This window comes from Mustelus asterias, chromosome X, assembly GCF_964213995.1.
Source record: "Mustelus asterias chromosome X, sMusAst1.hap1.1, whole genome shotgun sequence".
Lineage (NCBI taxonomy): Eukaryota > Metazoa > Chordata > Chondrichthyes > Carcharhiniformes > Triakidae > Mustelus > Mustelus asterias.
Genome location: NC_135834.1, coordinates 8,513,314 through 8,535,658, shown reverse-complemented (window position 1 = coordinate 8,535,658; position 22,345 = coordinate 8,513,314). Strand labels below are relative to the sequence as shown.

Sequence of the window (22,345 nt, the reverse complement as noted above, 5' to 3'; positions counted from 1 at the left end):
ACCAGAGGACATAATTTCAGAATGAGGGGTCGCCCATTGAAGACAGAGATGAGGAGGAATTTCTTCTCTGAGGGAAGTGAATCTGTGGAATTCTTTACCGCAGAGGGCTGTAGAAGCTGGGGCGTTAAGTATGTTCAAGGCTGAGATAGACAGATTTTTAATCAGTAAGGGAATGAAGGATTATGGGGATAAGGCGGGAAAGTAGAGACAAGGATTTTCAGATCAGCCATGATCTCATTGAATGGTGGAGCAGGCTCTATTTAATTTGATTTATTATCGTCGTATGTATTAGCATACAGTGAAAAGTATTGTTTCTTGCGAGCTATACAGACAAAGCATACCGTTCATAGAGAAGGAGAGGATGCAGAATGTAGTGTTACAGTCATAGCTAGGATGTAGAGAAGGATCAACTTAATGCAAGGTAAGTCCATTCAAAAGTCTGATGGCAGCAGGGAAGAAGCTGTTCTTGAGTCGGTTGGTGCGTGACCTCAGACTTTTGTAACTTTTTCCCGACGGAAGAAGGTGGAAGAGAGAATGTCCGGGGTGTGTGAGGTCCATAATTATGCTGGCTGCTTTTCCGAGGCAGCGGGAAGTGTAGACAGAGTCAATGGATGGGAGGCTGGACTCTCTGGGCCGAATGGCCTACTTCTGCTCGCATGTCTTGTGAAAAGCACTGAACAGAATGCGGGCACAGTGGGCGAGTGCGGTGAAGAAAGATTAGCGGCTTATTTGTTAACTGGTTGCTATCACTTGCCTTTGTTGTGGCATTGGAGGCGCTCACGGGAGATTGATAAACTCAGGGAATCGGCCTATTCAGTCTTCACTCAGTCTTGTGTTGAATCACAGGCAGCTAATGAAATCTGTTTTCTGCTTGTGTAGTCAGCTGTATCGAAGTACGATGCGACCAAACAGAAGCGCAAGTTTTCCTCATTCTTCAAATCCCTCGTGATTGAACTGGATAAGGACCTCTATGGGCCCGACAACCACCTGGTGGAGGTAAGCAGAATGGAGCGCTGCGCAATAGGTCCGCCTGCACAAGACCTGCTTCACTTCATCCTTTGCGTCGTAATCTGGCGTGTTTTCTGACTGCGATAAAATGGCCGCCTCTCTGACGCCATGTCGGTTTGAGCCACCTCTTGCCTCCGGCGTTCTGGTGACGCATGAGAGGAAGGGCTTGCATGCATCCTGTCACTTGCCCTTTCTCTATAACGAAGGCTGGTTTGAGGCCTGCTGGATTCCAGTACCAGCTTTCCAGCTGGCTGTCATGTCACAATGCCCGAGTGTAGTTCAGTTCCGAACTCCGCTTTGCCCTCCAGATTCCAAGTGGAGCTGCGTGCCCCAAAAGGTGAAGCTGGCTGAAGCACAGACACTCGGCTGGTCGACTAACCGTGGAGCGCACTCTTAGTTAAACAGGACATTATCTTGTGCGGTGACATTGGCTGTGAGTGACAGCATGTTTGCGCGCGCGGTTGAGCTGTGAAGACTCCTGCTGATGCAGCTGCTGAAAGAATGAGTTGCTCTTAGACCAAAGTAGTAACCGTGTCTCATTAACTCCACTCAGTGGCACAGAACAGCCACAACCCAAGAGACTGATGGCTTCCAGGTGAAAAGACCAGGAGATGTGAATGTGCGCTGCACAGTGTTACTGATGCTGGATTATCAGGTAAGCAAACTGGATCAAGTGTCAACAGAATTAAAAATAATCGCTTATTTGCTCTGGGCAGACTGAGTTCACAAGTACATTAACTATTTTAAAGGGACTTGGGTTCGATTCCAGCCTCAGGTGACTGTCTGTGTGGAGTTTGCACATTCTTCCCGTGTCTGCATGGGTTTCCTCCGGGTGCTCCGGTTTCCTCCCACAGTCTGGAAGACGTGTAGGTTAGGTGGATTGGCCATGATAAATTGTCCCTTCGTGTCCAAAGATGTGTAGGTTAGGGGGATTGGCCATGCTAAATTGCTCCTTAGTGTCCAAAGATGTGCAGGTTAGGGGGATTGGCCATGCTAAATTGCCCCTTCGTGTCCAAAGATGTGTAGGTTAGGGTGGATTGGCCATGCTAAATTGTCCCTTGGTGTCCAAAGATGTGCAGGTTAGGGGGATTGGCCATGTTAAATTGCCCCTTAGTGTCCAAAGAACAAACAAAGAAAGAACAAAGAACAGTACAGCACAGGAAACAGGCCCTTCGGCCCTCCAAGCCTGTGCCGCTCATTGGTCCAACTAGACCATTCGTTTGTATCCCTCCATTCCCAGACTGCTCATGTGACTATCCAGGTAAGTCTTAAACGATGCCAGCGTATCTGCCTCCACCACCCTACTTGGCAGCGCATTCCAGACCCCCACCACTCTCTGTGTAAAAACATCCCTCTGATATCTGAGTTATACCTCGCCCCTCTCACCTTGAGCCCGTGACCCCTCGTGATCGTCACCTCCGACCTGGGAAAAAGCTTACCACTGTTCACCCTATCTATACCCTTCATAATTTTGTACACCTCTATTAGGTCTCCCTTCATTCTCCGTCTTTCCAGGGAGAACAAGCCCAGTTTACCCAATCTCTCCTCATAGCTAAGACCCTCCATACCAGGCAACATCCTGGTAAACCTTCTCTGCACTCTCTCTAAAGCCTCCATGTCCTTCTGGTAGTGCGGCGACCAGAACTGGACGCAGTACTCCAAATGTGGCCTAACCAGCGTTCTATACAGCTGCAACATCAGACTCCAGCTTTTATACTCTATACCCCGTCCTATAAAGGCAAGCATACCATATGCCTTCTTCTCCACCTGTGTTGCCACCTTCAAGGATTTGTGGACTTGCACACCTAGGTCCCTCTGTGTTTCTATACTCTTGATGGCTCTGCCATTTATTGTATAACTCCCCCCTACATTAGTTCTTCCAAAATGCATCACTTCACATTTATCTGGATTAAACTCTATCTGCCATTTCTCCGCCCAATTTTCCAGCCTATCTATATCCTGCTGTATTGTCCGACAATGTTCATCGCTATCCGCAAGTCCAGCTATCTTCGTGTCATCCGCAAACTTGCTGATAACACCAGTTACACCTTCTTCCAAATCATTTATATATATCACAAATAGCAGAGGTCCCAGTACAGAGCCCTGCGGAACACCACTGGTCACAGACCTCCAGCCGGAAAAAGACCCTTCGACTGCTACCCTCTGTCTCCTGTGGCCAAGCCAGTTTTCTACCCATCTCGCCACCTCTCCTTGTATCCCATGAGCCTTAACCTTCTTAACCAACCTGCCATGAGGGACTTTGTCAAATGCCTGACTGAAATCCATATAGACGACATCCACGGCCCTTCCTTCGTCAACCGTTTTTGTCACTTCCTCAAAAAACTCCACCAAACTTGTACGGCACGACCTCCCTCTTACAAAACCATGCTGTCTGTCACTAATGAGATTGTTCCATTCTAAATGCGCGTACATCCTGTCTCTAAGAATCCTCTCCAAAAACTTCCCTACCAAAGATATGCAGGTTAGGGGGATTGGCCATGCTAAATTGCCCCTTAGTGTCCAAAGATGTGCAGGTTAGGTGGATTGACCATGCTAAATTGTCCCTTAGTGTCCAAAGATGTGCAGGTTAGGGGGATTGGCCATGCTAAATTGCCCCTTAGTGTCCAAAGATGTGCAGGTTAGGGGGATTGGCCATGCTAAATGTGTGGGGTTACAGGGATAGGGTGGGGGAGAGGGCCTGGGTAGAATACTCAGTTGGTGCAGACGCAATGGGCCGAATGGCCTCTTCTGCACTGTCGGAATTCTATGATTGAAATACTCTGAGCTATCAAAGGGTATAAATTAAGTATTTGGTAAAAATATTGTTTGAGCGACTCAGTGGCCCTGTTTCTAAAGGTATTGAGGTGCTTGCGCATTTGGAGTATAATAGATCCTGGTTTGACCCCTGGTCTCGGTTGAGTTTAATGGGTCCCAGCTGAGGTGGCAGTGGGCTTGCCCTTGTCTCTCATGCAAGAAAACAAGGCATCTCCACGTCAGAAAACAAGTAGCCAGGGCTGCAGGGGGTTGCTATTCGCTGGAAGCTGTGTGGATATCAGGAGGGGACAGGAATGGGCTTTCTTTAATGGAACATGCAGACAAATAGCCTGCTGGCTTCAATCATCGAAGCTCTCGTGGCAACAAATGGCCAATCAGGAAATTGGAAAGCACCCAGCCCCTGTGGAACCTGGCGGGTGAATGAGCACCTTCACAGAAGGAGAAAATGGGGGAGGGAGGCGATAATTGAGGTTGGAAATATGCTGGGAGTTGACAGAAAGCCCCTTCTGAACTTACAGCCATCACTCAGTCCCTGGATACCTCAGGGAGCTTATTATTGATAGCCTCTTTCAAATGAGTCTTATTGACGACCGGGTAAAGTTCATGACTGTTCTCGTGCTGATTATCGCTTCTCCTCTCTCAGCCAATCACCAAAATTGAGAAAGCTAAGTAAAGGGTCCACGGTTGAAAAGAAAAAGGTTTAATCAATAATTAGCACTTTGTGTCATTCTGCCTTGTAGCTAAAAGGGCTGGTTTGCAGCCGAGAAATGGTATATGGCAGGGATGGAATGAGCATTTGATTAACCCTGCCACTTATTTAACTGACTCACTTCTGAAGCTACCATTGTGGAGTCAAAATACTGTGGATGCTGGGAATCCGAAATAAAAATACTGGGTGAGCTTAGTGGGTATGGCTGCACCTGTAGAGAGAGAAACAGTTAATCGTGGCATATTTGGTTGCTCAAGGCCTATTGAATATTATTGTGTTGAGCTCTTTGGGTGGTGTAAGTTAGATCAGTCTGGGTGCAGCCTCAGGGTGGCAGCAAACCGGACTGGATCAGGTGTCAGATTGGCCATTTCGTTGGTGGCATTGCCAGGCCGGTCTAATGACTCATCTGTATTTCCTCCGCAGCCGCCCCAGTTTAAGCTGGACCCTCGACTGGCACGTCTGCTGGGCATCCACACTCAGACGAGGCCTGTCATCATCCAGGCCCTCTGGCAGTACATCAAAACCCACAAGCTGCAGGACTCCCATGAGCGGGAGTTCATCAACTGTGACAAGTACCTCCAGCAGGTAATTATCCTGAATGTGAATGCAGACGTGCATTGTCTTTTTAAAAATGGAGTAGAAATGTCATTTTGTGTCCAGTCAGTACTACGTGATACCGTTGCAAAGACCAATTGTAATTCTTTATTCAATCTCCCCTGTCTCCCGCAAAATTGCACTGATTGAAATTGTTTAATTTCTGCATTCTCGTGTTGCTGTAGGCATCAGACTCGAGGTGGGAAGGAAGGGTGCATTAAAAATGATTTTTGTTTCACCAGCTGGATTTGAAGCATTTCCTGTCAGAATTGCTGTTGTGTCTGATAGAATCCCTTAAGTGCAGAAGGGGGCCAGTCAGCCCATCGAGACTGCACCGACAACAATCCCATCCAAGCCCTATCCCCGTAACCCCACATATTTACCCTGCTCACCCCCCTGACACTAGGGTCAATTTAGCATGGCCAAACCACCTAACCCGCACATCTTTGGACACTAAGGGGCAATTTAGCATGGCCAATCCACCTAACCTGCACATCTTTGGAGTGTGGGAGGAAACCGGAGCACCCGGAGGAAACCCACGCAGACACAGGGAGAATGTGCAGACTCCACACAGACAGTGACCCAAGCCGGGAATCGAACCCAGGTCCCTGGCGCTGTGAGGCAGCAGTGCTAACCACTGTGCCACCGCGCCGCCCCATGTCTGCATTGGGATGTGGGAGGCTATTCTTCACATAAACACAAGTAGATGAAGAGACTTGAGTGCCGCAATGGTTTAACACCCGGCACTTCGACCAGGTTATCTGCTGATTAAAATGCCAAATGAATTTAATTGAGGCTTTCTCACACCTCTACTACAATAGCAGGGGAGGTGATGGCCTAGTGGTATTATCACTCAACTATTAATCAATGAGCTAATGCTCTGGGGACCCGGGTTCGAATCTCACCACGGCAGATGGTGGAATTTGAATTCAATAAAAAAATATCTGGAATTAAGAATCTACTGATGAAACCATTGTTGGAAAAACCCATCTGGTTCACTAATGTCCCTTTAGGGGAGGAAATCTGCCCTCCTTACCCGGTCTGGCCCACATGGACTCCAGAGCCACAGCAATTTGGCTGACTCTCAACTGTATTTTGAACAAGGGCAACTAGGGATGGGCAATAAATGCGATGCCCATGTCCAATGAATAAAGAATATTGGGACGGCTGCAGTTTGCTGATTTTTGTTCTCGTCGATTTAATTGGTCTGTTTGTCTGTAAACAGTAGATCTCATTTCAACAAAATGTGGCACCAGTATGGCCCAAGGCAGACCTGATTAGTTTTGGGCAATGATGCAGATTTGGTTCCAGATCCTGGAATGGTTTAAAGGATCTGATAATGTTGAGAGATTGTGGGTTGTTTTATTTGGAGTGTTGTTGATTATTTTGGAATGCTGTGGATTGCCCCAGCCTCTGTGGTGCAATTTGTCACAGCTGTCAGGACGTGAGCAGAGTTTTCAGAGCAGGTTGCTGGATGTGGGTTAGCCTGAAACCTCCGCAGTGAGATGGAAATCCTCTTTTAAAAAGGAAAGTTACAGAGCAGCAACCAGACGGGGGAAAGTGTCAAGGAAGAGTTGCGTAATCGTAATAACTTTGAGGTAGTGCGGTGTGGCAAAGTTATGCACTCTATGAAGTTCCCTCCTTGCTTTTTTGTAATGAAGTTGTCCAGATCTGCAATGACAGTTTAAACAGCCTGAATGCAATTTTAAAGCAGTGGCCTCATCTTTCCTCCAGTCTCTCATTATAACTTGAAGTTTAAACCCTCCAAACCAATGTACATAATGTTTTGAAGACACTTAAAAGCAGACGGTAGTATTCCAAATATAGCCTCCTCTCAGATGTATTGCAAGAAGTTGTTCATTTGGGTTAAAACACCAGGACACCCCTACTTAAACTACTGAGGCATTTTCCTTCTTGCTCATGTATGGCAATAAAACAGCTGCAGGTACTGTATAGACATGCACAATGACCAGGGGTGATAACAGTGACAACCGCTTGAATTTATATAGCGCCTTTAACCTAGTAAAACATCCCAAGCAGCTTCCCAGATCCATTATAGGAACAAAATTTGTGACTGAATCACAGAAGGACTCAGTGGGCGGCCCAGTGGTCAGCACCGCTGCCTCACAGCGTCAGGGACCAGGGTGCGATTCCCGGCTTGGGTCACTGTGTGGAGTTTGCACGGTCTCCCCGTGTCTGTGTGGGTTTCCTCCGGGTGCTCCAGTTTCCTCCCACAGTCCGAAAGATGTGTGCGTTAGGTGGATTGGCCATGCTAAATTGCCCCTTAGTGTCAGAGGGATTAGCAGGGTAAATGTTTGGGGTTATGGGGATAGGGCCTGGGTGGGATTGTGGTCAGTGCAGATGGGCCGAATGGCCTCCTTCTGTACTGTAGGGATTCTAGGAGATACTCGGGTAGATGAGAAAAAGCTTGTTCAAAAAGGTTGATTTTAAGGAGTGGCTTAAAGGAAGAAAGCGTTTGACAAAGTACCTCATGGTAGGTTGGTGCAAAAGGTTGGATTTCATGGGATAAAGGGGGAGGTGGCTAGATGGGTGGAGAACTGGCTTGGTCACAGAAGACAGAGGGTGGTAGTGGAAGGGTCTTTTTCCGGCTGGAGGCCTGTGACTAGTGGTGTTCCGCAGGGCTCTGTATTGGGACCTCTGCTGTTTGTGATTTATATAAACGATCTGGAAGAAGGTGTAACTGGGTTGATCAGAAAGTTTGCAGACGACACGAAATTGGCAGGACTTGCAGATAGTGAGGAACATTGTCAGAGGCTACAGATGGATATAGATAGGCTGGAAATTTGGGCAAAGAAATGGCAGATGGAGTTCAATCCAGATAAATGCGAAGTGATGCATTTTGGTAGAGCTAATGTAGGGGGGAGCTATACGATAAATGACAGAACCATAAAGGGTGTAGATACGCAGAGGGACCTGCGTGTGCAAGTCACAGATCCTTGAAGGTGACGTCACAGGTGGAGAATGTGGTGAAGAAGGCATATGGCATGCTTGCCTTTATAGGATGGGGCATAGAGTATAAAAGTTGGGGTCTGATGTTGCAGATGTATAGAACGTTGGTTCGGCCGCATCTGGAATACTGCGTCCAGTTCTGGTCGCCACACTACCAGAAGGACGTGGAGGCGTTGGAGAGAGTACAGAGGAGGTTTACCAGGATGATACCTGGTATGGAGGGGCTTAGTTATGAGGAGAGATTGGGTAAACTGGGGTTGTTCTCACTGGAAAGACGGAGGATATGGGGAGACCTAATAGAGGTGTATAAAATTATGAAAGGCATAGATCGGGTGAACGGTGGGAAGCTTTTCTCCAGGTCGGTGGTGACGTTCACGAGGGGTCATAGGTTCAAGGTGAAGGGGGGGAGGTTTAACACGGATATCAGAAGGACGTATTTTACACAGAGGGTGGTGGGGGCCTGGAATGCGCTGCCGGGCAAGGTGGTGGAGGCGGACACACTGGGAACGTTTAAGACTTATCTAGATAGCCACATGAACGGAGTGGGAATGGAGGGATACAAAAGAATGGTCTCGTTTGGACCAGGGAGCGGCGCAGGCTTGGAGGGCCGAAGGGCCTGTTCCTGTGCTGTATTGTTCTTTGTAAAGTGAGGTAGCGAGGCAGAGGGGTTTAGGGAGGGAATTCCCGAGCTTGGGGCCCAGGCAGGTGAAGGCACGGCCGCCAATGGCAGAGCGATTAAAATCGGGGTTTGCTCGGGAGGTCTGAATTAGAGGAAGCCAGATAGCTTGTGTTGGGCTGGCAGTTACAGAGATAGGGAGGGGCACAACCATGGAGGATTTGGAAATGGATGTGAATTTTAAAATCGGTGTCAGACAGTGAGTACAGGGGGGTGGGATTTGGTGCAAGTTAGGACACGGGCAACAGAGTTTGGATGATAGGTAGTCGAAGAGTCGGAGTTTGGATGATAGGTAGTCGTAGTGCGGAGAGTCGAAGTGGTGGGCCGGCCAAGAGTGCATCGGAACAGTCAAGTCGAGAGGTAACAAAGCTATAGATGAGGGTTTCAGCAGCAGATCAGCTGAGGTGGAATCAGGTGGCGTTACAGAGGTGGAAATGTGTGGTCTCGGTGACTGTGTGGAAATGTGGTTGGAATCTTATTCCCAGGTTAAATGTGATAGCGAGGTTGTGAAGTGTGGGTTAGTATCCAAAAATTGCCAGGGGGAAAGATGGAGTCAGTGGCGAGAGGGGCCTGAGTTTGTGACTTGGGGCCTAAACTCTGTGGGCTCCGAGTCCAAAGATTTATTCATGCATCAAGAGATGCCATTTTCACCAGCCAGGTTAGTACTCCTGGATTTAATCTTTGTAAATGTGACTCTTCATACACATGGACTGCAAAAAATACTAGGCAATTTCATCAGATCAATATTTTCTGAGCACACTGAGCTTGCTTTCCTGCTGTGGGGCAGCACGCAAGATTTCTGGTGAGTTCTTTTTTGTTCGAATCTTACACCTTGTATAAGTTTCACCCCATCCAAGTCTGTTGTAATCCAACAGATCCAATTTAAAATCCTCGGTGTCATCTCTCCCCGTTTCTGATGCCCCACAATCACCACCTAACCTCTCCATTCACCTGGTTCTTGCCACCTCTGATGGCCATCCTTCAAACCTGCTTCTCATTTGGGCACTGATATTTTCAAGCTGGAATGACCTTAGTACCGTATTAAAATACAGAGCTACTCGGAATGTATTCGACCACTGAGCACTTGAAACGCCACAGCATACAAGGCTACAGACCAGGCGCTGGGAAATGGGGTTTGAATAGATTGGTGCTTGATTGCCGGCGCAGGCACAATGAGCATTTGATAAACTAAAATATAATGACTGCTTGTAATTGGATGGCATTTTTTGGTGACGAATCTCCAATCTCGTTACGTAATGAATTACTTTTTTGGAGTGCAGAGGCTGCAAGTAGGCCAATGTGCAATCATTCTGCACCAATAATGAAATGAATTAATTTCTTGAAGGTTCGGATTGTTTGAGACCTAGCCTCAACCTGGGCGCTGATTTAGATGGTAACAGTGCAAAAGATGCCCACTTTTCTGACTGAATCTGGCTGCTAAATGACTACTTCAGGCATTATGATTTGGTGCAGAAACTTTGATTTGACTTATTGTTGCCACATGTATTGGGATACAGTGAAAAGTATTGTTTCTTGCATGCTATACAGACAGAGCATACCGTTCATAGAGAAGGAAAGGGGAGGGTGCAGAATGTAGTGTTACAGTCATAGCTAGGGTGTAGAGAAAGATCAACTTAATATTTGATTTATTATTGTCACGTGTATTGGGATACAGTGAAAAGTATTGTTTCTTGCGCGCTATACAGACAAAGCATACCGTTCATAGAGAAGGAAAGGAGAGGGTGCAGAATGTAGTATTACAGTCATAGCTAGGGTGTAGAGAAAGATCAACTTAATGCGAGGTAGGTCCATTCAAAAATCTGATGGCAGCAGGAAAGAAGTTGTTCTTGAGACAGTTCGTTGAGTCGTCATATTTAGAATTATAGTTGACATTTGGACTTCAGTGTTTTAACAAATTCGGAACATAGGAAATAAGAGTAGGCCATTCAGCCCTGCCGATTATTCTGAGACTGGCTCCCCTGGTTCTAGACTCCCCAACCGGGGGAAACATCCTTCCGACATCTGTCCTTCTGAGCACTAAGAATTTTGTATGCTTGAATGAGATCATCTCTCATTCTTAAATTCTGGAGAATATAGACCCAGTCTCCTAAATCTCTCCTCAAAGGACACCACCCCAGGAATCAGACTGGTACCCCAAAGATGCACTGGGGAATCCCCTTTGGAAGATCCCAAGCATGACAATTGCTCGAAAGTGCACTCTTCTCTTGGGCAATTTCCCTGCACTGGGAACCATCTAAAAACTGTAATGTAGATTGCAAACTTCAGGTGGTTCTGATGAGGGTTAGACCAACAGTTAACCAGAAAACATGAGCAGAATTAAAACCACTTCGGAAAGTTTCCCTGCAAGTCACACACCATGCTGACTTGGAAATCTATCACCGTTCCTTCAGTGTTGCTTGGTCAAAATCCTGGAATTCCCTCCCTAACAGCACTGTGGGTGTACCTACACCACATGGACTGACTGATATCCAATAACAATCCTGGAAATCCCTCCCTAACAGCACTGTGGGTGTACCTACACCACATGGACTGACTGATGCCCAATAACAATCCTGGAACTCCCTCCCTAACAGCACTGTGGGTGTACCTACACCACATGGACTGACTGATGTCCAATAACAATCCTGAAACACCCTCCCTAACAGCACTGTGGGTGTACCTACACCACATGGACTGCAACGGTTCAAAATGGTGGCTCACCACCACCTTCTCAAGGGGCAATTAGTGATGAGTGATAAATGTTGCTCCAGTCAGTGAGGCCCACATTCCTTGAATGAATGTTTAAAAACTCTTGCACAGACCCACATCGAGGTCCCACAGGATTCCCTGCAACCCTGCCAAGGTTCAACACCCCTTCCCTGGGACTTGACACGCCCCAATGAGGCCTAAAACCCCAACCACTGGACATCTCAAAGCTCGCAACATCCAACGAAGTGTTGTCTCAATTGTCATGTCGGGCGGCACGGTGGCACAGTGGTTGGCACTGCTGCCTCACAGCACCAGGGACCTGGGTTCGATTCCCGGCTTGGGTCAGTGTCTGTGTGGAGTTTACACATTCTCCTCGTGTCTGCGTGGGTTTCCTCCGGGTGCTCCAGTTTCCTCCCACAGTCCAAAGATGTGCGGGTTAGGTGAATTGGCCGTGCTAAATGCCCTTTAGTGTCAGGGCGACTAGCTCGGGTAAATGAATGAGGTTATGGGGATAAGGCCTGGGTGGGATTGTGGTCGGTGCAGACTCGAAGGGCCGAATGGCCTCTTTCTGCACTGTAGGGGTTCTGATTCTGTGTATGAAACGTGGAAGCTAATTTGACCTCAGCAAACACCCGCAAACAGCAATGAGATGAAACAACAGCATAATCTGCTTTTTGTGATGTTGATTGAGATTTAAATATTGGGGAGAATTCCCCTGTTCTTCACCAGGGTTATTTGCATCAACTTGAGCAGGAGATGGGGCCTTGGGTTAACATCTCTTCCGAAATGCGGCAGCGCTCTTGATAGTTCAGCACTCCCTCAGTCCTGAACTGGCTTCATTCTCGTGTTTCAGCCCTCAAGTGGGTCTCGAACCCGGAACCATTGATTCAGAGATGAGTGTGCCACCAACTGCAGCTAATATATAAAAATGGAGCCGGAATCCCGATTGTCCTGAATATGCTTTCTCTTTGTAGATCTTTGAGTGTCAACGCATGAAGTTCTCAGAGATCCCTCAGAGATTACACGCTCTGCTGATGCCACCTGAACCCATCATCATCAACCACATTATCAGGTGAGTGCCGCCGCCTTTGGACCTGCTGCTTAAGAATTTGCACTTGGTTTATAAAAAAACCTGTTGAGCATTAAGTTCTGGAAATGTGGTTCTCCAAATGCACTCTGCAAATCAGTTTGAACGTTATTTCATGAGTTTCTATTTCACCGACTGAGCTGGTTCTGTATTTGCTGTCTGTTTTCAAAGCTTTGCAACATTATGCTGTTCTAACTTCGAGATGTCAACACAGGCCCACGCTCTGATGCGTTCGCCCTACAGGAGACAGGAGTTCAAAACTAGGCACTCTGGAGAATCACTAATGCAGACATGCAGCCTATCATTGCGTAACATATCGCTGTGCTGAGTGCTACTTGGATTTAGCCTGTGTTTGAGGCTAAATTTGAGCTACCTCATATTCTCGCCAGACTAATCAACTTGGTGAACTAATATAACTGTATCTTCAGTGCACTCTGTAACATTGTCCCATCTCCTTTTGATATTTCAGCGTGGACCCAAATGATCAGAAGAAGACTGCCTGTTACGATATTGATGTGGAAGTGGACGACACGCTAAAGACTCAGATGAATTCCTTCCTCCTCTCTACTGCAAGTCAGCAGGAAATTGCTGCTCTTGACAATAAGGTTAGCTTGGAACGTTTTATATTTTAAGAACGCATTTGTAGTTCAGGAGAGGCAGCTCTGACTTGACGCCAACACGGTTAAGTTTAGATTTGTATTGATGTCTGACCCAAATCGAGTGAAGACTTTCTCACTTGCATCTTGCTTTGGTAAGGTGACCTGTTGTTGAAGTCCCAAATGATGAAAGGAATAGTGTTACTATCACTGAATCCCCCCCCACTGTCAACATCCTTGGGGTACCCAGAAACTCAACTGGGCTCACTACGTAAACGCAGTGGCTACAAGAGCAGGTCAGAGGCTGGGAATACTGCAGCGAGTAACTCACCACCTGACTCCCCAAAGCCTGTCCACCATCTACAAGGCACGAGTCAGGAGTCTGATTGAATACTCTCCACTGGCCTGGATGGGTGTAGCACCAACGACACTCGAGAAGCTCAACACCATCCAGGACAAAGCAGCCCCGTTTGATTGGCACCCCATCTACAAACACCCACTTCCTCCACCACCGACGCTCAGTAGCAGCAGTGTGTACCATCTACAGTGTGTACTTCCTCCAACTTACCAAGGCTCCTGAGGCAGTACCTTCCAAACCCACAACCACTACCATCTGGAAGGACAAGGGCAGTAGATACATGGGAACACCACCACCTGGAGGTTCCCCTCCAAGTCACTCACCATCCTGACTTGGAAATATATTGCTGTTCCTTCGCAGCCGCTGGGTCAAAATTCTGGAATTCCCTCCCTAACGGCATTGTGGGTCAACCCACAGCACACGGACTACAATGATTCAAGAAGGCAGCTCACCACCACCTTCTCAAGGGGCAACTAGGGATGGGCAATAAATGCTGGCCCAGCCAGCGACGCCCATGTCCCACAAATGAATAAAAAAATAGTGATTGTGGATTGAATCTAGTCAAATCTCACGCAAGGCTAAAGATTTGTAGGAATTTTTATTCTCTAGCTGGTGTGCACAATGGATTTTATTGCTAATACACTAAGCTTCTTTCAATCTCTCAAAGTGGAATTGAATGTTTAGGACATGTTAGTCAGTATATTGTTCAAGTATTTGGAGGAATTAGCAGCACTGAAGTCGATGGGAACCAAGGGGCAAAATCTCCACTGGTTGGAGTCATAACTAGCACAAATGAAGATGGTTGTGGTTGCTGGAAGTCATCTCAGCCCTGGCGCACTGCTTCATGGCTTCCTCCAGCAAGTGTCCTCGGCTCAGCCATCTACAACTGTTTCATCAATGATCTTCACTCCATCATGAAGTCAGAAGCAGGGATGTTCATTAGTAACAGTATAATCAGACAACGGGAAATTGTATTTTACTAATGTGTTCATTTTTGAGGATCTAACTGGTAGGATAGATAAAGGAGAACCAGTAGATGTAGTATACTTGGATTTCCAAAAGACATTCAATAAGGTGCCACACAAAAGGTTAATTACAGGATAAGAACTCATGGCGTTGGGCGGGATAGAGCAATAGGATTAGAGGATCAGTTCACGGACAGGAAGCAAAAGAGCAGTGATAAACGGGGCGTTTTCAAGTTGGCAGGCTGTGATTAGCGGAGTGTCGCAAGGGTCACTGGGGCCTTAGCTATTTACAATCTATGTTAATGACTTGGACAAAGAGACCGAGAGTAATGTATCTAAGTTTGCTGATACAAAGCTAGGTGGCAATGGAAGCTGTGAGGAGGACATAAAGGGCTGCAAAGAGAATGGCAGGTGAAGTGAATGGGTAAGAAAGTGGCAGATGGAGTATAATGTGGGAAAGTGAGAGGAATTAAGAATCTACTGATGACCATGAAACCGTTGTTGGAAAAATCCCATCTGGTTCACTAATGTCCTTTAGGGAAGGAATTCTGCCGTCCTTACCCTACATGTGACCCCAGACTCTCAGCAATGTGGTTGACTCTTAAATGCCCTGGGCTGAAGGGCAATTAGGGTTGGGCAATAAGTGATGGCCAAGCCAGCGGCGCCCGCATCCCATGAACGAATATTATTAAAAAATCATTTTGGCCGTAAGAATAGAGAAACAGAATATTTTCTAAAAGAGTGAATGTTGTCATTATTCATGTACAGAAGGTCTTGGGTGTACTTGTATAAGGCACGCAGGTACAGCAAGCACTTGGGAAAACAAATGGCATGTCAGTCATTATTTCAAGGGATTGAAGTACAAGAAGAAGGCTTGCTGCAATTATACAAGGCTTTAGTGAGACCAGACCTGGAGTAGTGTGTGCAATTTTGCTCTCCATTGTTGATTGTGTTAGCGGGAGAATCTCTCAAAGAAATCACTCAACCCTCCGGGTTGGTCCTCGCATCAAACGGTTTATTTCACTGGTTGGGAGATGCCGTCTGGTAAAGTCCAGTACACCCCTCCAACGAACAAAGGACAAACATCCATTCTTATACATTTTCCAAACATCTACACAGCCCATCGCGGCTGGACCTTATCCAATAATATTGACTATAGATTACATACATTATTCACATAACCAATGAAAGAGGCATTGCGTAAGGTGGGCTTGTGCATGATCAGCTCATGGTATCATGGACACGACTCATGGTACCTCATCAATATTATCTTCCTTTCTCCCATCTGGAGTCCTTGAGTTTACAATACTCCTTGTCCAGTGGGCCTCCTTATCATCTTCTAGAAATGTCCTCCCTAATCTTGTGTCTGGCTTCCATCCGAGACCTTGGACCATAGGCTGGTACCAGCCACCAGTATCTGTGGTCTATTATACACAAGCTTGTGATTAAGCTAGCTAATTGTGTTCAGGAATGTGGCTAACGCAGCTAGTATCCATTTTGTGTCATTTTAATATTCTGAACTTCTGTTAACATGGTGGAGCTGATATGCATGCCTTTGGAGATCGTATAGCAATAAATTCATACACATTCATTGTATAATATCTAATCCTACAAAAATAGATTGTTATACGGGCACCTAGACGATACTATTCCCTCTCAACCTATTCTTTAAATCTACCTTCAAAAATTGTATCAACTGAGGCAACGGATTCATACATTGTGAGGGCATTGATTGAATGGTTAGTTGAGTACATATAAAGAGACACTTGCTGACATGGGTGGAGTGGAGTTAAATGTTTCACTCTGTGAATAAATCTATTCCAAGTACATACTAGCTCTGTTTTTGTTCCTTTGACTGGCTACCAGGAATATCATAACCATATTTCAGGGAGGTTATACTTGCACTGGGGGCGGCACAGTGAAAGTTCATTAGATTGGTCCCCTGGGATGTGAGGGTTGATATTCCCTGGAGTTTAGAAGAATGAGAGGTGATCTCATTGAAACATTGAGTGGGTTTGACAGGGTGGATATGGAGAATTTTTTTCCATACAGTTGGCAACTCCTCAGATACTGTGCCTGCAGCAAGACCGAGATAACATTCGGGTTTGAAGTGGCAAGTAACATTTATGCCACAAAAATGCCAGCTCCAATAAGAGAAAATCTAACCTTGATATTCAATCACATTACCATCGCTGAGTCACCCAGTCTCAACGTCCTGGGGGTTATCATTGACCAGAAACTGAACTGGACCCAGCCACATAAACACAGTGACTACCAGAGCAGGTCAGAGGCTGGGAATCCTGCGGTGAGTAACTCACCTCCTGACTCCCCAAAGCCTGTCCACCATCTACAAGGACACAAGTCAGGTGTGTGATGGAATACTCCCCACTTGCCTGGATGGGTGCAGCTCCAATAATAGTTGAGCTTGACACCATCCAGGACAAAGCAGCCCCGCTTGATTGGTATCCCATCCACAAACATCCACTCTCTCCACCGACGCTCAGTGGCAGCAGTGTGTACCATCTACAAGATGCACTGCAGCAACTCACCAAGGCGCCTTAGGCAGCACCTTCCAGACCAGTGACCTCTACCACCTAGAAGGACAAAGGCAACAGATGCATGGGGACACCACCATCTGCAAGCCCCTCTTGAGTCGGAGAACTTGGATTTGAGGTTGATTATAGCTCTCGTGTGTAAACCGTGTAACCCTACTGCTTTACTCACACAGATCCACGAAACAATCGAGACCATTAACCAGCTCAAGACACAGAGGGAGTTCATGCTGAGTTTTGCCAGAGATCCACAGGGCTTCATCAACGACTGGCTGCAGTCCCAGTGCCGTGATCTGAAGGTATGTATTCACCATCTGAAGCCATGTTCAGCTCCTTTTTTGGCCTTGCATTCTTCTGATGCGATATCACCAGGCACTGTATTTCTGAGTGAGACTAGTTTGTGAAATAATTACTCCAGGCATGAGAGTTTTTTGGGGATAATGTTCATTTCCCAAGCCACTTGTACAGGAAACATGATTTGGAGTTCCATAATTTCATACAAAATGGATATATTGTGCTAAATGGGAATTGATAGCTGGATTTTGTATTTGACCCACGATAGTGTGTTTCCAATCTGAACTGTGCCTGTTAAGACTTTGGGTTTTTATTTTCCGTTATTAAAACACAGGCGTGCATTTGTACACTGGCACAGTGTACAGAAAGCACAGTGCAGTGTGCAGAATACTGAAGTGCAGCCTGACATAGAGGCACGCACACAGCCACGTGTTCTGCTGAGAGGGATTGAGGATTGGGCCTACTCCTGTGGCAGTCCTACCTATGACTCCTGTTTCTCTTAGACATCTCACTGTCTTTGCAAATAGCCGTCCGTAGGTGGGTGCATGTATTCCTTTTGTATGGCGCCTGGGCAAATTTGTTGAAGAATCTCAATTGCCCTCCCCAGTTGAAGGGCAAGAGATCACAGCTTGTATTTGCAACACGGGACTAATTTCTGACCTCCCCGTCTGTTGACCTTCAATCTGCCATTGTAAACTGGTTATGCCTTTAACTTAATCATTTGTAACACACAGTCTGCCTTTCTGCTGAGTCATGCTGGTATTATCTGCATTGTTGTATTGGGCTGAGTCCTTCAGAAAGCAAGCCTCCAAGCATCCAGTTGAACCTCTCACTAACTGAATTGGTCGTTGTCCTGCAGGAATGACATTGTGTTGCCTTATTTTGAACTGCTGTACTTCACATTAATTCTAAAGAAGAGTCATATTGGACTCGAAACGCTAACTCTTTCTCTCTCCACAGATGCTGCCAGACCTGCTGAGTTTTTCCAGCACTTTCTGTTTTTACTCTGAATTAATGCTCCTAACTGCCTTTTTTATTTAAAACCCAAAAAAAACCTGGTTTTTATTTTAATTCCCAAAAATGGAGTTCTTGCTCGGGGTTGTATCCTGTTCTTATCACTGTCAACGGGCAAGCATTGGATGGAAACGTGCAGTTCAGTTTGTCTCTCTGGGCCACATACAAACCACTCCGACTTGGACGCTAGTCAACAGTTGACAATATCAAGAAACTGATGTGTTTATATGACCTTCCTGTGACTGAGTGTTTAGTAGAGATGTCAACCTGTCTTGTGCACTTCCTGTGAACTTTATCGTTGCAATTCTATGCCCACATTTGTGCTGGGTATTCCCCATGCAGTCTTGTTTTGCGTCCTCTTCATTCCCACACCTCCAGTGCTGCCACTGGTGCCTGAATCTGGTTATACTGTGGTGTGTTTGAATGGGTGTTTTCCATTACAGATGTGGATCTAGGAAGCTATAAAATGGTGAGGATACAATGTATGACTTGAATAGTGGGTGTGGAATTCCAGTTGCACACCACATCTGGTGGTCAGAGGAATGTTTTGTGAATAGGTGACGTGTTTGTCCAATGGCGCTGAGAAGAGGGGGCAGTGATGTTCTCCTGGTGTTCAAGCTCACATTTATCCCTTAACTAACAAGGCTTTAAAGAAAGAATTCGGTCACTTTCTCGACACTGTTTTCAGTTTCTGCTGTGCGCAAACTGGCTGCTGCATTCGCTGACAATTTTTAACAAGGAGTGCATGTCAAAAGTAGTTAATTGGGCTGCAAGCACTTGGGGATGTTCCGAGGTCAGGAACGGCGCTAAATAATCTTCATTCACTCTTTACAACCAGTTTTACAGCTAACTGGAGGCAGAGCGCACGTATTTTCACAGGGATGACGCAGCAAGAGACTTGACTGTAAGCCGCAGTAAGGGTATGTGAGTAACAGACCAAGGTCCAAATCCAGACCTTGGCTGCAGTATTTTTTGCACCTCTATAGGTTGCAGCAGACCATGAACAACAGGGTTAGCTTTTCCCTAATTCAACTTATCATAGCCTCAAACACCAGCAAGCATTTGTTTCCATGGCGCATGTGCACCCTGCGTTAGGCTCCCTGCAGTCAGATGTTCAAAGAAATTTGAAACTCGACTCAAATGGATTGAAATTTCAGTTCAGGAGGAAATTGTTTTATCCCATTGTATCTGTGCTAGCTATCCAATCCCATGGCCTGCTCTTATCCTGTGACCTTTTGCTCTTTGACTATATTCCATGTTGATTCCACATTCTGATCATTCTGCATGTGAAATAGGATCCTTTTAACCTCCCCTTTATACTTATACTCATCCTGAATTTATGCCATAATTGAACCAGAGGAAGCAATCTTTAAATTTACCCCCCAAACCATTTATTAAGTTCTGAAGATTACTATTTGTCCCTGGCTTCCTCTGCTCTCTGATAAGCGCACCTTTAGCTTTTCACATCTCTTTCCATAATTATTTCCCCTCATCCTCCGAAATCTCTGTTGCACCACTTGCATTGTTTTCATACCCCTTTCTGTAAAACTGCCCACCCACAGAGCTCTAACTTTAGCAACAGATTGATGATTTTGATTTATTACTGTCACATGTATTGGGATAGAGTGAAAAGTATTGTTTCTTGCGCACTATACAGACAAAGCATACCGTTCATAGAGAAGGAAAGGAGAGGGTGCAGAATGTAGTGTTACAGTCATAGCTAGGGTGTAGAGAAAGATCAGCTTAATATTTGATTTATTATTGTGACATGTATTGGGATACAGTGAAAAGTATTGTTTCTTGCGCGCTATACAGACAAAGCATACCGTTCATAGAATACATAGGGGAGAAGGAAACAGAGTACAGAATGTAGTGTTACAGTCATAGGGTGTAGAGAAAGATCAACTTAATGCAAGATAGGTCCATTCAAAAGTCTGACGGCAGCAGGGAAGAAGCTGTTCTTGAGTCGGTTGGTACGTGACCTCAGGCTTTTGTATCTTTTTCCTGACGGAAGAAGGTGGAAGAGAGAATGTCCGGGGTGCGTGGGGTCCTTAATTATGCTGGTTGCTTTGCCGAGGCAGCAGGAAGTGTAGACAGAGTCAATGGATAGGAGGCTGATTTGTGTGATGGACTGGGCTACATTCACAACCTTTTGTAGTTTCTTGCGGTCTTGGGCAGAGCAGGAGCCATACCAAGCTGTGATACAGCCAGAAAGAATGCTTTCTATGGTGCATCTGTAAAAGTTGGTGAGAGTCGTAGTGGACATGCCAAATTTCCTTAGTCTCTGTCTCCTTGCCTTTGTGTTTCGTGGCTTGTATATGAAATCGAGGATCCCATTAGCCCTTTTGACTTTAAACTTCTGCCTCTGTGATGAGGTTCATTTGTAACACAACTACCCAGCCCCCTGTACCTTTTTGCATTCTTTCCACTGTTTGATATGCCTCTTAATTTGGTATCATCAGCGGATCTTGATGATCTTTCTCTACCTGTGGGTGGCAAGGTGGATAGCCTTCGATTACAGGAGGATATAAACAGGCTGGTCAGACGGACTGATCAGTGAGGTGATGCACTTGGGCAGAATAAACAAGACAAGGGAATACATGATGAATGGCAGAACCCTGGGAAACACTGAGGATCAGAGAGATCTTGGTGTGAATGTACACCGGTCCCTTAGGGTAGCATAAGAACATAAGAAATAGGAGCAGGAGTAGGCCATCTAACCCCTCGAGCCTGTCCCGCCATTCAATAAGATCATGGCTGATCTGATAGTGGTTTAGTTCCACTTACCCGCCCGCTCCCCATAACCCTTAATTCCCTTATTGATCAGAAATCTATCTACCTGTGTCTTAAACATATTTAACGAGGTAGCCTCCACTGCTTCAATGGGCAGAGAATTCCAGAGATTCACTACCCTCTGAGAGAAGAAGTTCCTCCTCAACTCTGTTCTAAACTGACTCCCCCTTATTTTGAGGCTGTGTCCTCTAGTTCTTGTTTCCTTTCTAAGTGGAAAGAATCTCTCTGCCTCTCCCCTGTCTAGCCCCTTCATTATCTTATATGTCTCTATAAGATCTCCCCTCAGCCTTCTAAACTCCAACGAGTACAGGCCCAATCTACTCAATCTCTCCTCATAAACTAACCCCCTCATCTCCGGTAAAAACCTGGTGAACCTTCCTCCTTCCAAGGCCAATATATCCTTCCGCAAATAAGGGGACCAAAATTGCACACAGTACTCTAGTTGCGGCCTCACCAGTACCCTGTACAATTGCAGCAAGACCTCCCTGCTTTTATACTCCATCCCCTTCGCGATAAAGGCCAACATTCCATTTGCCTTCTTGATCACCTGCTGCACCTGCAGACTGAGTTTTTGCGATTCATGCACAAGGACCCCCAGGTCCCTCTGCACAGCAGCATGTTGTAATTTTTCACCGTTTAAATAATAGTCCATTTTACTATTATTCCTTCCAAAGTGGACAACCTCACACTTACCAACGTTATACTCCATCTGCCAGATCCTCGCCCACTCACTTAGTCTATCCAAATCTCTCTGCAGACTCTCTGTGTCCTCCACGCAATTTGCTTTCCCACTCATCTTTGTGTCATCCGCAAACTTTGTTACCCTACACTCAGTCCCCTCCTCCAAATCGTCTATGTATATGGTAAACAGTTGAGGCCCCAGCACCGATCCCTGCGGCACACCACTAGTCACTGATTGCCAACCAGGAAAGCACCCATTTATTCCAACTCTCTGCTTACTGTTAGATAGCCAATCCTCAATCCACGCTAACACTTTACCCCCAACTCCGTGTAGCAGGACAGGTGGATAAACTGGGTAAGAAGGCATATGGTATACTTGCCTTTATTAGCCGAGAAATAGAGTTTAAGAGCAGTGAGGTTATTCCGGAACTGTCTGAAACGTTGGTTAGGCCACAGCTAGAATATTATGTGCAGTTCTGGAACCCACATTATCGGAGGGAGGTGATAGCAATGGAAAGGGTGCAGAGGAGATTTACCAGGATGTTTCCTGGGCTGGAGAGTTTT

The 22,345-nt window shown here is 46.1% G+C and overlaps 1 protein-coding gene across 1 annotated transcript in view; it reads left to right on the top strand.

The window, feature by feature from the left end:
* LOC144481904 (SWI/SNF-related matrix-associated actin-dependent regulator of chromatin subfamily D member 1) overlaps positions 1–22,345 on the top strand; it is a 59,718-nt gene that overhangs the window by 25,665 nt on the left and 11,708 nt on the right. The window contains exons 6-11 of the mRNA XM_078201070.1: positions 880–996; positions 1,562–1,663; positions 4,916–5,077; positions 12,416–12,513; positions 12,998–13,133; positions 17,176–17,298. Coding sequence (XP_078057196.1) covers positions 880–996; positions 1,562–1,663; positions 4,916–5,077; positions 12,416–12,513; positions 12,998–13,133; positions 17,176–17,298 — 738 coding nt within the window. The remainder of the gene's footprint in view (positions 1–879; positions 997–1,561; positions 1,664–4,915; positions 5,078–12,415; positions 12,514–12,997; positions 13,134–17,175; positions 17,299–22,345) is intronic.